Here is a 15,929-nt window from a genome sequence, read left to right as displayed (position 1 = left end):
TATGTTATGTTTTGATGTGTACCGGTCCGGGAAGCAGTACTGGTGATGTGCAAAGTTGGCACTTCCATGAGTGTCTTGTTTCTTTTGTATAGCATGTTAAATAAACTATTATCTAAATAAAGTTAACCGAAGAGTAAAGTCTTAACACATCAAATTAATCCCTTTAAAATTATGATTTTGGCCTGTCCCACCTCAGAGATCTTGCAAAACCAGCAATGCAGGTTTGAGAGATGGCGCCCCGACAAATCTTCTGAGAATCACGACTTGCTTTACGGCACGACGTCACGTACATCAACAATATTTGAAGCAGCCTCTATGGAAGACACTAGCACGCATTTCAGACGTGAATCAGGGCAGAGTCGACGAAGAAAGCGCGGTCGGAAGAGTCAAGGAAAAGAAAGCGAGAATCTGCGTGAGTGGTATTTACGACAGTAACGTTAAATACAAGAACTCCACAGCGACTCTAGGGGTCGCTGTTTGACAAAAATGGAAACTGCATAGTGTGCCTTTAATATTTAGTTTGACAACCTTGAGGTTGAAGATCAACATATAGTGGAACAGAACACGTGTCTTGAAGCAAATTTTTAAATGTAAACTATTTTCTTAAAAACATGACATGTTTTTCAATTAAAAAATCTAAAAATATACTTAAAAGAAATTTACTTAAGAAGCAAAACTGCATAAGATATTAAGACTTGTTTTCAGAGTGTAAGTTTTTAATACAAGTAATAAGTATAATACGCTCATATTAAAGGGGCTATATGTAGAATTCAGAAACCCATGTTTTTAGTGACACAGGTGGCCGTTAAGTGAACTGCAGCTAGCAACTTATTGCTCGCGCTCGCACTCATGCACACATAACGTACAAGAGAATGAACGTGATTCAACACCCTAAAATACTCATTCTTAGCTTAGAAGTAAAAAGAAGTTGGAAACACATTTGCAGCAGTATGAACGAACATCCAGACGCCGTCTACGCTGCTGAGAGCGACGTTTAGATGAGTAATATGTAAATATGTGGTGCACGCTTTCATAGAACAGAAGAGAGGCTCTCGGGAGCACACGTAAACGTCACATCCTTTTGATTTTCCTGGCAAAAAAACATCACATAAAAGTCAGTCTCTTTCATAAACAACCTAGGAAGTTGGGGAAGGTCTCGTTTCATTACAAGCTGTTCACACATTGGTGATAAAAAAGTGATTAATACAATTATTAATACATAAATAATTCTTTCATATAGCCCCTTTAAAGATAATTTATCTGAAACAAGTCTTAATATCTCATGCAGAGATGAATTTAGAGGTGAGCCACTTTGAAGGAGATGAATTTAGAGATGCATCTTCTCAGAAGGGGTTCCAACATGCTGTTTGTACAAAGGTTACTGTTATTTTAAAGCACTGTATGCTGTCAGCACACTAAAACCCTCACTGAGAAGTTGCATCTTGAAATTCATCCCCTTTAAAGGGGTGGTTGATTATGATTTCACTTTTCTAACTTTAGTTAGTGTGTAATGTTGCTGTTTGAGCATAAACAACATCTGCAAAGTTACAATGCTCAAAGTTCAAAGCAAAGGGAGATATTTGCATTTAAAGAAATCGTTTTTTAAAGGTCCCGTATTATGCCCCTTTTCACAAGATGTAAAATAAGTCTCTGATGTCCCCAGAGTGTGTATGTGAAGTTTCAGCTCAAAATACCCAACAGATCATTTTTTACAGCATGTTTAAATTGTCATTTTTTGGGGCTCAGAAAAACGCGCTGTTTTAGTGTGTGCCCTTTAAATGCAAATAAGCTGCTGCTGGACGACACAGGGGGCGGAGCCTCACAAGCTCGCGCTCAGTCTCTCAGGACAATATCACCTCAAGGAATGATGATAATATCAGAAACTCTCAGTAACAGTGTTCATTTCGAGTCGGACAATAATGCCTACAGAGTCAGAGTGCTGTATAGAGATGGAACAGGTATAGTTTAGTAGTTTAATTACGGTTATTATAACGTATTTGTCATCTGCTTGTATGTATCCATTATTAATAGCCTACAAGTCTGCTGTCCGAATGTTGATCAAACATATACTGATGAGTTTAATAAAGTTTATTGTACATCACACAAAAGATGAAGTGTCAGTTTTACTTCCAGAAAATCACCGTAAGAGCTGAGTAAACACAGTAAGTTATAAGAAGTGCGCAAGTACATAAACGAATTTCGGTAGAGTTGAGGGAGCATTCCTGTGGGCGGAGGTTAGTCAAAAAACGGTTCTAGTGACGTCATTAAAGAAGGAAGTAGAGGGATGTAGTCCAAACGGGCCGTTCGATGTAGGCGACTTCTGTTAAATAAAATATCTCGCTTGGCATTGAACTTTGAGCTTTATAATTTTACAGATATTATTTATGCTCTAACAGCAACATTACACACTAACTAAAGTTTGAAACATGGGATCACGAAGAACGGGACCTTTAAGGACTACAACAAAACGCTGGAAGGGACTACACGGCATTCCTCCCGGGTTAGTGACATCACTAGAATTTACATAAACCCCGCCCCCGGGAACACGCAGTCCATGTTGAGAAGAGGAAGAGTTGTTGTAGTCGAGCATATTTGTGAGTCTGCTCAAGCTGTCGCATTCGTCTTTTCAAATGCAATACAGTACGTAACACAAATGCAATAGCATGTCACTCTCTAGACATCTTACAACAGTTCCCACACGAGTGATTTTCTAGATTATCATGACAGAATATGCTAATCAAAGACTTGAAGATAGTTAACTCCACATCAGCAACATAAATTCATCAACTAACCATTCAGAAACGTCCTGTTGCATTCTACATGTTGTCACTTCTTCTTGAGTCTCTCCATCATTGTCCGACTCCAGTTTAAACATAAAAAGACAGAACAGTTTCTGACATTTTAGTGCTTGTTTGCGTGAGGTAATCGGAGCTGCTAACACGCAAGCTCTTGAAGCTCCGCCCTCTGTGCCGGGAGCAGCAGCTCATTTGCATTTAAAGGGACACACACGGAAACAATGAGTTTTTACTGACCCTCAAAAAGGGACAACTTTAACATGCTGTAAAAATGATCTGTGGGGTATTTTGAGCTAAAACTTCACATACACACTCTGGGGACAACAGAGACTTATTTTACATATTGTAAAAAAGGGTATTATACCACCCATTTAATGCACCGTTGCTAAATGTTAAAGCTAAATAGACTCTCTGGACGAGCTAGTCAACTACTCCCATCCTTATAGTTTGTATCTTTTGTGGAAGAAAGAGAGAGAGATAGGCAATGAGACACTAATGTAAATTGATAGCTAAATTGCAGATACTCAGGGTCGTAATGAGGACTGCAGTGGAGATGAGATCACAGATGTGTCTCTGCAAGGTCGTTAAAGGGTTACAGAGGATAGGGCACTTTTTTAACAGATGTACATGAGTGACCTCTGTACACTCCAGGTTAACACAGCACCGCTCACCTGCCTGTCCTGACCGCGGCCCTGTTAGGATCTGCCAGATGAACGCACTGGAAACTATGTGAGGATTTACACAACTCTTTTAAGTTTGCGTCAGTCCCTGCTTGTAAAAACAGTTAACATAGCTTTACATAGTGGCTTGTTTTATGTGGTTTTTAGGGGCTGTTTACACAATATTGTGTTACACAATATTATTTTCTTTACTAACTAAAAATGGAAAACTTTTTTATGCGTTTTGGCCATTTAGTTACGCGACAATGGTGTATCAGGAAAACGTCCTGAAAACGCAAACTTTTGAAAACTGGTTTCATAGTGCAAGTTTTTGTCAAGTCTTCTTTAAACTACAAAAACAGGAATTTGTGGTGACTATCAGTCTATAGGCATGTAGTGTTTCTTTACAAAGTGACATCGCCAACTACTGGCCTGGCAGCAGAATACAGCGTTTTTAGTCATTTTCGAGGATCCGTATGAACGAGAATCGTTTTGACGACGTTGTCGTCTGTACACGAAAAATGCAAATCTGTTTTTTGTTTTTGTTTTGTCATTCTAGATGAAACCCAATTAAAGGAATGCTTTAGGTTAAAAACAAATTAAGCTCTATTGGCAACATCTGTGGCTGTCAATTACTAGTCAATCTATCAGTTTGTAAAAACAAAGGAAAATGGATTCTGCAGTAATGCAGCTAATGGAAGTCTAAGGGTTAAATACAGCAGAGAGTTTAAAAGTAGAAATGTGATGAAAAATTAGCCTTTAAAGTTGTAAATTGTCCTTATAAAGTGAGACTACTGTTCTTGGCGGATTAACTTAAATCCAATGTAGGGAGTTTTGATCCATTAAAAAGTACTTTACAGTTAAATGTTTTTGAAAGAAGTAGCTTATATGCTCAATAAGGCTGCTTTTAATATTGTGAAATATTACAACTTCTATTGAAATATATCTTGAAATTTAATTTATTCCTGTGATGTCAAAGCTGAATTTTCAGCATCATTACTCCAGTCTTCAGTGTCACATGATCCTTCAAAAATCATTCTAATATGATGATTTGATGTTTAAGAAACATTTATTATTATTATCAATGCTGAAAACAGTTGTGCTGCTTCATATTTTTGTGGAAACCGTGACATTTTGTTTTTTTCATGATTCTTTGATGAATATAAAGTTCAAAAGAGCAGCATTTATTTGAAATAGGAATCTTTTGAAACATTATAAATGTCTTTGTGGTCATTTTGATCAATTTATCCTTTTTAAAAAAACGTTCCCATTGATTGTCCCATTTGATTCCATTGCTTAGTTTTTCCTTTGTATTTCATTTCCATTGTATTCAACCCAAAACATATTTTAATCAACTAAAGCTGGTATGAACTTGTTTGTTCATATTCCTTTCAGCAAGTTTGAACCAATGTAACTATGCACCAACAATGCCTTGCTGGTTAAGGTTATTAACCAGGACTCTGTACATTTACCAGCTTAGATCTTGAACCGGTGAGCTATACTTTGTATTTTGTGTTATTTTGTTTAGACTCTGATCCAGATTCATCTATGGCTGGTTTTATCTCCTATTCTCCCACGAGTCCCAGATATACTTAATGGAGCCTCTAATTATCTCTTCTCATCCATGTTCCCATGTCTACACAACATACGCTCTCTCCCCAGCTTGGATCTTTTGTTTCTTTCTCTGTTTGTCTCTCTGTACTCTGTCCTCTCTTGTGAGCTCGTAACTTGTTTCTCTTCTTTCCAAAAATTTCCCAACACTCCCCACCTATCAGTAGGTGTATCCCTGCTGAGTGTGATGAGGGGTGGGACTGTCCTACACAGTTATAGTGTGGAAACACACACACACACACACACACGTCCTGTCTTCATAGCTTACTCTTCATAATCCCGTCTCAGCATGAGGGAGATCAGCTACCGCAACTGCAGGAGGATGAGAGAGAAAGAGCAGCAAAGGAGAAAGAGTGACAGGAGAAGGAAAGATGGACCACGGGAGGGAAAAAAGAGGGGTGAGATGTCGTGTGCACTGCAGAAAAATCATTTTATTAATCAGTTGTGCTGTTTTGATTTACAGTAAGCATATCTAATCATGCAAAGTAATCTAATATTTAAAGCTAAAGTACTTTAAGCATATATTTCATTAGATTTATGCGCAAGATAAGACAAAAGTGCCAGTGGGGTAAGACAAGTACACTTAATTCAAGATTGATTCTCTGAAAGTCTTACGCAGGTTTGCTTCTCGGGGACATTTCTCGGGTAAAAAAAGTTTCGATATTTTTACTGGAAAACACTGAAATGCTGATTGAGAAAATGATTTTTTTTGTAGTGTGCAAGTGCTGCGATTAAGCTGTGGAGAATGAGCGGCGTGTGTTTGTGTGTGTGAAGGAAAGAGTAAAGGCGTGGGATATCTGAGCTCTGGCGTAAAGCTGAACTGAAAACTGCAAGCCGTCTAAAGCATGTTAAATTTGACCTTGTTTCCAGAGAACTGTGGAAACTTTCTATCACAAGCTCTGCGTTTGCTGAGACATTCTGCCGTTTTGCACTATGAGATAGGTTTGTTCCCATGCAGGGAAAAGTTACATCCCAGAGAGATTTTTCTTGCATTAATGGAGTTCTGTTTTATTTACACTACAAGATTTTTGATAGAAGTCTCTTCTGCTCAACAAGGCTGCATTTATTTGATCAAAAACACAGTAAAAACAGTAATATTGTGAAATATTATTACAATATAAAATAATGTTAATATTCTGTTAATATATTTTAAAATGTAATTTATTCATGTGATCAAAGCTGAATTTTCAGCATCATTACTCCAGTCTTCAGTGTCACATGATCCTTCAGAAATCATTCTAATATGATGATTTGATGCTCAAGAAACACTTCTTATTATTATTAATGTTGAAAACAGTTATGCTGCCTCATATTTCTGTGGAAATCATGATGCATTGTTTCAAGATTCTTTAATGAATACTAATAAAAACAGCATTTTCTCTTTTGATTAATGCTTGATTAATTAAAAGTTTTTTTTTTTTGTTGTTTTTTTTTTATCTTACTGACCCCAAACATTTGAACGGCAGTGAAATGTATCAACTTTGTCTCTGACATTTTCTCTAAACTACCATAGGTTAAAAAGGTTCAAATGATATGATCATTGATATTTACAAGATAATATACAGTTAGATGATTATTGAAGCAAAATAAAAACAATAAGAGACAGTTTTACAAATAAATAAGTAAAAACAAGGGCATCAAATACTGATCTGAATGGAAATTATTGTATTAGCTCACTTATACATTGTCATTATTCAGAAATATTTGACCAATGAGAATCAAGTTTCTATAGAGCGATATCATAAAGTAAGAGTATAGAGCTATAAAAAGAAAGAATGTGATAAGAAATGCTTGAGTTCATATTGAGATCTTTGACTTTGCTATCTTTTGGCAAATTTGAGCTAATTTGAAAAGCTTCTTGATATCTCTTCTGGAACTCTAGATGAGACAAGCGACTAATGTCTTCTGTCAGGAGAAAATCTGAGAGCCGTCTCTGAGAAACTGTAGAGCAATATGAGAGATCTCATTTGTGATTATTCTTTTTTCATGTGTTTTGTTTTCTGACATTTTCTGGAAAGCGCAATTGTTCATGCAGACATTAAGATCTTTCTTCAGATTATGGCGAGGGTCGTGCGTTCGCAGCGGACGGGGCTTTTTTTCATATTGCAACATAGGATTTGGCTCATCCACTCAGATTTCTAAAAACTATTTTATAATTATCTTTTTTTGTTTTTTTGCCACATCCATAAATATTTCTCCAGCCATAAACTGTTTTTTTTTTTTTGCTTTATTTCTTTAAAAGTTTATGTATTTTTCTTCCTTCGACAAAGGATTTATTTATCTGTAACTGTTGGCTTTCTATCGAGCGTCCCAGTGGATAGTGCTGTGTTTTATATCACATTTTGTTTCTTATTGCAACATCAGTTTTGTTTTCAGATTCAGATTTCTTCCTCCACTGCTGGACAAGTTTAACAGTCGCTGCTTCGTCCCCATGGGTTTGTTTTTAATAAAAATCTGAAGTGTCTTTTCTGGTATCTTTCCAGCTGAGTCTTCTGGAAGAGAGATGCGGTTATGTGATGGTTAACAGTGACAGTCGGTTAGTTGTCGGTTCTTATACTCTTATACTGTACGTTTATTATACTCACTAAGGCTGCAAAAATACATTTCAAATTTCAAATAACTATTTTAATGTAAAATGTAATTTATTCCTGTGATCAAATCTGAATCTTCAGCATCATTACTCCAGTCTTCAGTGTCACATGATCCTTCAGAAACCATTCTAATAAAAAAAACATCTCTTATTATTATCAATGTTGAAAACAGTTGTGCATCTTAACATTTCTGTGGAAACTGTGATACATGTTTGATGAATAGGAAGTGTGTGAAGGCTTTGTGTAATATAACAGATGCTCCTCCATGCAAGTGTTAATGAGTGTTAATGTTGTTCTGTGCCGTGTCATATGAGCGTCTGGGCTTCATTCGGCTTATTTTCACAGTGTTCTGCTTTATAATATGTGTGTGTGATGGTGTGTGTGCGTGCTCCGTTGGACAGATGTACATTTTAACCTTGAAGGAGAAAGAGAGGGGTGGTCGGTGATAAAACTCCATCAGAAAATGCTGATTTGAGCAAAAGCATTCATGCACAACTGCAACCTTGTGCAGCTTTACATTCACACACACACACATACACACGCTGATGTTAGACTCTTACATTAGCCTTGTGTCTGGCATTTTTCTAAAGCTATTATTTCATTAAAAGTATATATTTTTGTTCCTCCGACAAAGGATTGGTTTGCTGTAACTTTGAGTTCCCTAGCCGAACTTTGATTTTCAACTAAAGTAAAAGTTGAAATGCATAAAAGCTAGGATGTAATCAACATTTTTTTTTTTCTTCAATTTTAAGAAATGGTCATTGAAAATTTCATTTTGATTGATAATAATAATCTTTTCTTTAGTTGGCTGTTGCGATCTTTGTGATTCACTGACATTTGTTACATCAAATTGTGGGAATGCAAATGTATTAAAATGTTTCATTTAGGTTTACATTGAATTTAGCATGTTAAGGTTAGGTATAAATTATGATTATCAGAGTTTTCTAGCAAACGACTCTGGTCAGTCCTGTTTTACTGAAACTCTTGGAGTTTGTGTTTTAGCAAGAAAGTCCAGCCAGTCCTGTACTCGGGTCTCAGTGTTTGTTCTTTCTTTCTTTCTTTCTTTACTTTATTTATATAGCACAAGTAAACACAACTGATGTTGACCACTGTGCTTTACATAACAAGGAAAGCATGAAAAGGAGAAACATCACAATTACACAATATAATCATACCCACATAAAACATTAAAATTAAGGAAATGCCTGTTCGAAGAGATATAACTTTAGTTTAAGTTTAAACTCATATAAGGAAGTCAACGATCTCAGCGAGGAGGGGATGCTATTCCAGAGCCTCGGACCGATAACAGCGAAAGCACGATCCCCTCTCGACTTTAATCGAGAATGTGGCAGGGACAAATTAAAATTACTAGAGGACCGTAGACATCTACCAGGCACATTCACAGTCATAAGTTCGGATAAATAAGAAGGTGCAAGACCATGTAACGATTTAAAAACAAGCAACAATAATTTCAAGTCAACCCTATAGCGCACCGGCAGCCAGTTAAGCGACAATAAAATTGGAGTGATATGTTCATGTCTGCGGACCCCAGTTAGGAATCTGGCAGCAGCGTTTTGGACCATTTGAAGCCTTGTAATAGAAAACTTGGGTAATCCTGCATATAAGGAATTACAATAATCCAGGCGGGACAGAACAAATGCATGTATAGTTCTTTCAAGCTCTAATGGTGATAAGAAAGACTTTACTCTGGATAGCAGCTTCAAGTGATAAAAACATGATTTAACTACTGTGTTTATATGTTTATCAAGCTTAAGAGAGGAATCCAACGTAACTCCCAGACTCCTAACGGTAGGTTTAATATCACAAAATTGGTTTGCAGCATTAAAGGTGGTTTTTCCATTTCCTATGGAGGGCCCAAACACAATAGCCTCAGTTTTGCTTGCATTCAGATGTAAAAAATTTGCGGACATCCAGGATTGTATTTCATTTAAACATGCAAAAAGGGTTTCCAGGCCCTTTGAGTCAGTACGTTTAAAAGGCAGATAGATTTGAGTATCGTCTACATATAAATGAAAAGACACTCCATATTTCCTAAGAATTGATCCCAGCGGTAACATATATAATGAGAACAAAGTAGGAGCCAAAATGGAACCTTGTGGAACGCCACAGGCAAGAGGAGTTACAGATGAAACAGAACCTCCAATGCTAACTGAAAAGGTTCTATTTGTAAGATAAGACTTGAACCAATTGAGAGCATTTCCTCGGATGCCCACAAACTTTTCAAGACGTGATAATAAAATACTATGGTCAACAGTATCAAATGCTGCACTCAGATCTAAAAGAATTAGAATGACAGAATCCCCAGAATCAAGAGATAACAAAATATCATTCAAAACTCTTAACAAAGCCGATTCGTTTGAATAGATATGCTGAGTGGATTAGGGTGGGCAATGCTCTCAGTCTAAAACCAGTTCCTAAACCTGTCTTTTTCGGTTCCTGCCCCTAAATGTATATAAACTGTAAGCGAACATTCACGTCAGACTTGGTGACTGCAGCTACCGACAGCTTGTGTTCTCAATAAAGAATCCTGCTGAAGAAACAACCAAGTCTCCTGGTCGTTCGATTCTAAGTTCACAACAAAATAAAACAATTGCATTGCATTTAGAAAAAACACTACTTCTATTTAGCATAGATGCATTAAATCAATCAATAGCTAATAAATGACAATAAAAACATTTAAAATGCTACAAAAGATTTCTATTTCAAATAAATGCTGTTCTTTTGAACTTTCTGTTCATCAAAGGATCCTGAAAGAATGGATCCCAGTTTCCGCAAAAAATAGGGCAGCTCAACATTTTTTCCTGAGCAAGGATCATGTGACACTGAAGACTGGAGTAATGATGCTGAAAATTTCAAATTTGAAATTTAAAATGTAATAATCTTTCATAATATTACTGTTTTTGAATAAATAAATGCAGCCTTGTTCAGCATAAGAGACTTCTTAAAAAAGAAAACTTGTGTGATCAGTGTGTTTCAGATTATAAAACTTTAACGTCTGGATCCCCCGATTTTGATTATAAGTTCACATGCTTGATAAGTTAAAGTTTTGAAAGGGAGAGACAGCTCTTTTCCCTTAATATTTGCAGAAAGAGGTCTGATCTTGTTGCAGACAGACAGTCAGTTTCATCTCTTAGGCCTTGTTTCTGTGGAAGAAGGAAGAGAGAGTGGACCGAGGGACGGAAATACTATTTCTAATAAAAGACTTCCAGAACTATCAAAGCGAGTAGAAAGAGCGTTGGGCCGAGAGAGGAAAAGACAATCTTTCATGTGAGCTGTCACCGTTATCAGTGTGTGCGTTCGTGCCTTTGTGTTTATACTTGGATTTACTGATCAAGCAGAAATCAACTCCATGATGAACATGAAACGCCTCTTATTCTTTCATCTTTTGGACATTTGTCCCCAATACTTCCACTTTGGGTTGCTGATAGTTTAGTGGTTTATAGAAAAGAAACTCCTGCTATACAGTGCCTGTCGTCTGGGATTTATGGGTAGTGCACATGCTCTGGTAAGTTTGAGTCTGGTTGGGGTCTTTTCCAGTCACATGTACATTTAAATAGAAAAGAGAAAAAATCCTTTCCTCAGATATTCTAACAAAGTCAAGCATTTTTCTTACTTAATGCCATGTACTTATTGTGGCTTATTGGGATACTCAAACTAAATATTTTGGCATTGCACAGAGCAGTGTTATTTTAGTATTTTTTATATATTATTGTAGTATTTATTAATACATTGAATTAGCTATTTTTCTTTTTAGTTAAATTTTAATGATTTTGTTGTCCTTTTGTAATTTTTGATTAGGTTTTTTTTTTCAAGATTTCTTTAATTTAGATATATTTCAGTTTTATTTTTAGTAATTTTAGTACTTCAACTTCAACTTGGCTATACGTTAGTTGACAAGGAAATATTTGTAATTTTTGTTTAAGTTTTATAGTTTAAGCTTTTAATCTAATACTTATTTTATTTCAGGTTTATTTCAGTTAATTTTAATAGTTTTAGTTTTAAAGTTGGCATGAAACAGAAGTTGCGTTCATCTTTTCTTCCCTATTGTGACGTATATCCAAGTGAAACGGCTTCTGGAACTGAAAAAATCTGGAAACTTGAATTTGTCCATGGAGAATTGATTGGATGGTTGTGGTTTGCTATTGGTGGATCTCAATTGGTGACAGGTTGCCCCGCCCTCACGCCAGTAAACGTGACATCACTGCGAGAGGAAGGGGAAGTTATTTTGATTAAAGGCACATGAATTCTAAAAAAATAATGATGTGCAGGGAAGTAGTGGTAGATTCCTGGTAAATTATTAGTTGCCGAGGCAGCAGATTGGCTGTTATTGATGAGTGAAGCTGATTGGATGGACTCAGAATGAGGCTTTTCACTGTGCTGTCTGTGAGCAGGAGTATAGGGTTTCTGTTAACAGAGCAATCAGACCCGAGTCTCTCTTGGACATGTAAAGGTTTCCTCTTGTACTCCAGAGTCCACACGAGTGGAATTACAACGTTCAGGCATGTGATAAGAAGTCAAACATGCTTGTGTGTGCTTCTGTACATGTGCATTAACTGTACAAGGACTATATGTGTTTTAGTGAAGAGGTGTAAGTGTGAATTAAAGATTTGGAGTGTATGTTTGTGTATGCGGAAGTGTGTGTGTGTGTGTGTGTGTGTGTGTGTGTCTGTGTGTGAGTGTGTGTGTCAGAAGCATCTGGATACAAGAAGGTGTGATTTCACTGGATGTGACAGAATGAAGTATTGCTCTGAAAAGAGAGAGAGAAGGAGAAAACCACAGATGGAGCCACGCTCAGTTAAACAGTGAAAAGTCGGCTATTCCATGTTGTTTTCAGTCCAAAACTGTAACTTAAGTCCTTTATTTCATGAGGATTCTATTTACAATATTTCACCTCAAAATCTAAGGAAATAAATGACTAAATATTTTACATGAAAAATTTAAACCTAATATTAGGACCATTTAGATTATTGTGCATTATAATGAATTATGCATTACCATAATGCATCCAGCATTTCCCCTGTTTGTTTGTTTGAATTTTTTTGTTCTCAGTGATAATTCTCATGTTCTCCATACACATAAATGTATATATAAATATACGCAAGTATATATAAAATATACAGTATGTAGTATATATTGTATTACAGGTATTTGTCTTTAAATAATATATATATATATATAATATGTGCGATTTTAATAATATATAATTTTTTAGAAGAATATATTTATAATTTAAAGATAAATAAAATATTATATATTATTTAATGTTATATATTACATATATATTGTACATCTTTAAATAATATAAAACATAATTATATATTGTAATATTATATTTGATATTAAATATATATCTTTAAATTATAAATAACATATTCTAAACTATAATACACAATTTAAATAAAAAAAATAATAAATATATGCAGTATTATAAAATTACACCACAGTAAAAATATTGTTAGTAATGAGTCTTATAAGAATTACTTTTGAGAATAATAAGAATTACAATTAAAGAAAATGTAAAAAAAAATGTAGCTCTGTAGCATTATTATTATTATTGTGTGTGTGTGTGTGTGTGTGCGCGTGTGTGTGTGTGTGTGTGTGTGTGTGTGTGTGTGTGTAAACTGTGATTCTTATTTGCTGCACTAAATATACTGTATTTTTATAACTGCTCATAGTTATAACATGGCTCACAATATTGGGCTTGTTTCTCATTGCTAGATGGATTACTTTACCGTGGTAAACTGCTGGAAGATGAGCCCCATTAATCTCTCGCACACTCTTTCGTTTCTCACTTTCCTTCTTCCCACTCTTCTATTTGCTTCTCTCCATCCTCCCGTATGCGTCTGTCTCTCAACACGTTTCTCTGCATTTTTAGCCGTCATGCCTTCTTTCTCTCTTTCTTCCCTCCATCTGTCCCTCCTCTTTCCTCTCTCCCTTCTCTTTTCTTTCTCCAGTAATATCTCTTTCTTCTCCCCATGTCACCTCAGTCAATCTGCCCTCCACCCCAAGGAAAGCTTTATTGCACATAGTTTGCTCCTTACTGAAGTTCTCAGTTATGTTTAATGTAAGCTTTTATCTCAGATGTTCCTCATAAATTCCTTAGGATAATGAGGTTTTTCATGACATTAGATATATTTAAATCAGCATAAATCAAAGCAGAAGCATATCATTGCTGTCTACAAGAAACAACTGTGATATTAAAGGGGAAAAAAAATTGCTTTTTTTGTCCTATGGGGAAACCTGCTTTTCTTTTCTTTTCCACTCACTCTCTGTCTGTTTTTTCCATCTGTAGCGTCAGCTCCGAAGGTGAAGCCCATGGATTCTCAGTGGCTCCTGGAAGGTAAAAAGTTGACACTCAAGTGTGAAGCCGTGGGCAACCCGAGCCCCTCCTTCAACTGGTACAAAGATGGCAGCCAGCTCCGCAAGAGGAAAGACGTCAAAATCAAATCCAATAAGTAAGACTCATCAAACACGCACAGATGCACAAGCAAACACACTACTCATACGTTGGCAGAACTATTCTTGGCATCAGAGGTATTAAAAATACATCTCCCATCAACTCGAGCAGAAGATTGTCCCAGTTTGTAAATAGACTCAGAGATTTTCAGAAGGGAGAGAGATGCAGACAGGAGCAGTTCACTCAAAATGAAAACTCTTTCATCATTTACTCGCTCTTATGTTGTTCCAAACCTGTATGATTTTGTTTCTTTATGAAATTATAATGAATATTCACACAGCCCTTTTTCATATAATGAAAGCATAGAGACAGAATGCTGCCGAGCTCTAAATTGGTCCAAATAACTTGCGCGCTATAATCCAAATCTCCCGCAATCATATAATAGCTTTGTGTGAGAAATAGACAGAAATGTATCCCTCCTTATTTGCACTTTCGCATATTGTCGGCACTTTGCAGTCGGGTATTAAAGGTGCAGTGATTTCTTAGAATCATTGATGAACACTGTTGATATTTTAAATCAACCCAAACAAACACACCCCTCGCTTCATTGCTCTGCCCCCAAAATTCACAAACACACAATGCTAGAGTGGATGCCTCTCTATCATAGCAGAAGCGAAGCAAATTAAAGCAAAGATGATGAACGAACGAATTAACATACAGTACACAAGAGTAAATACTGAGCAGAAATAACACAACCTCTGCATCCGTTTCCAGGCCGTCCCACTTAAGTGCTGAAAAGCTTTTCTAATATTAACACGGGTCCTATAAAGCTCTGGGCTGATCATAACCTTTCTTTTTCCAGTGATATTCCTCTGACCTTTTCTCTTTTGTAATGTCTCTCAGCCATCTCTCTTTCTACAGTCTTTCTTCAAATCTCTCTCTCTCCTCCCACATCATGAGTGGACACGCCCCCTACTGCTGATTGGCTCACTCTCTCTCTCCTCTGCCATCATGAGTGGACACGCCCCCTACTGCTGATTGGCTCTCTTTCTCTCTCTTCTCTGCCATCATGAGTGGACACGCCCCCTACTGCTGATTGGCTCACTCTTTCTCTCCTCCACCATCATGAGTGGACACGCCCCCTACTGATGATTGACTCTCGCTCACTCTCTCCTCCCCCATCATGAGTGGACACGCACCCCACTGCTGGTTAGCTCACTCTCTCTCTCCTCCCCCATCATGAGTGGACACGCCCCCTACTGCTGATTGGCTCACTCTCTCCTCCCCCATCATGAGTGGACACACCCCCCACTGCTGATTAGCTCACTCTCTCCACCCCCTTCATGAGTGGACACGCCCCCTACTGCTGATTAGCTCATTCTCTCCTCCCCCATCATGAGTGAACACGCCCCCTACTGCTGATTGGCTCACTCTCTCTCCTCCCCCATCATGAGTGGACACGCCCCCTACTGCTGATTGGCTCACTCTCTCCTCCCCCATCATGAGTGGACACGCCCCCTACTGCTGATTGGCTCACTCTCTCCTCCCCCATCATGAGTGGACACGCCCCCTACTGCTGATTGGCTCACTCTCTCCTCCCCCATCATGAGTGGACACGCCCCCCACTGCTGATTAGCTCACTCTCTCTCTCCTCCCCCATCATGAGTGGTCACGCCCCCTACTGCTGATTGGCTCACTCTCTCCTCCCCCATCATGAGTGGACACGCCCCCCACTGCTGATTAGCTCACTCTCTCTCTCCTCCCCCATCATGAGTGGACATGCCCCCTACTGCTGATTGGCTCACTCTCTCCTCCCCCATCATGAGTGGACACGCCCCCCACTGCTGATTAGCTC

At 37.4% G+C, this 15,929-nt stretch overlaps 1 protein-coding gene across 1 annotated transcript in view; it reads left to right on the top strand.

Annotated features, from left to right (window-relative positions):
* Window positions 1–15,929, top strand: part of nrg2b (neuregulin 2b) — a 71,745-nt gene that overhangs the window by 16,055 nt on the left and 39,761 nt on the right. The window contains exon 2 of the mRNA XM_084133232.1: window positions 13,970–14,132. Coding sequence (XP_083989358.1) covers window positions 13,970–14,132 — 163 coding nt within the window. The remainder of the gene's footprint in view (window positions 1–13,969; window positions 14,133–15,929) is intronic.

The sequence above is a fragment of the Abramis brama genome (assembly GCF_963993115.1).
Source record: "Abramis brama genome assembly, chromosome: 13".
Taxonomy (NCBI): Eukaryota; Metazoa; Chordata; class Actinopteri; order Cypriniformes; family Leuciscidae; genus Abramis; species Abramis brama.
This window is presented reverse-complemented; position numbering and strand designations above follow the sequence as displayed.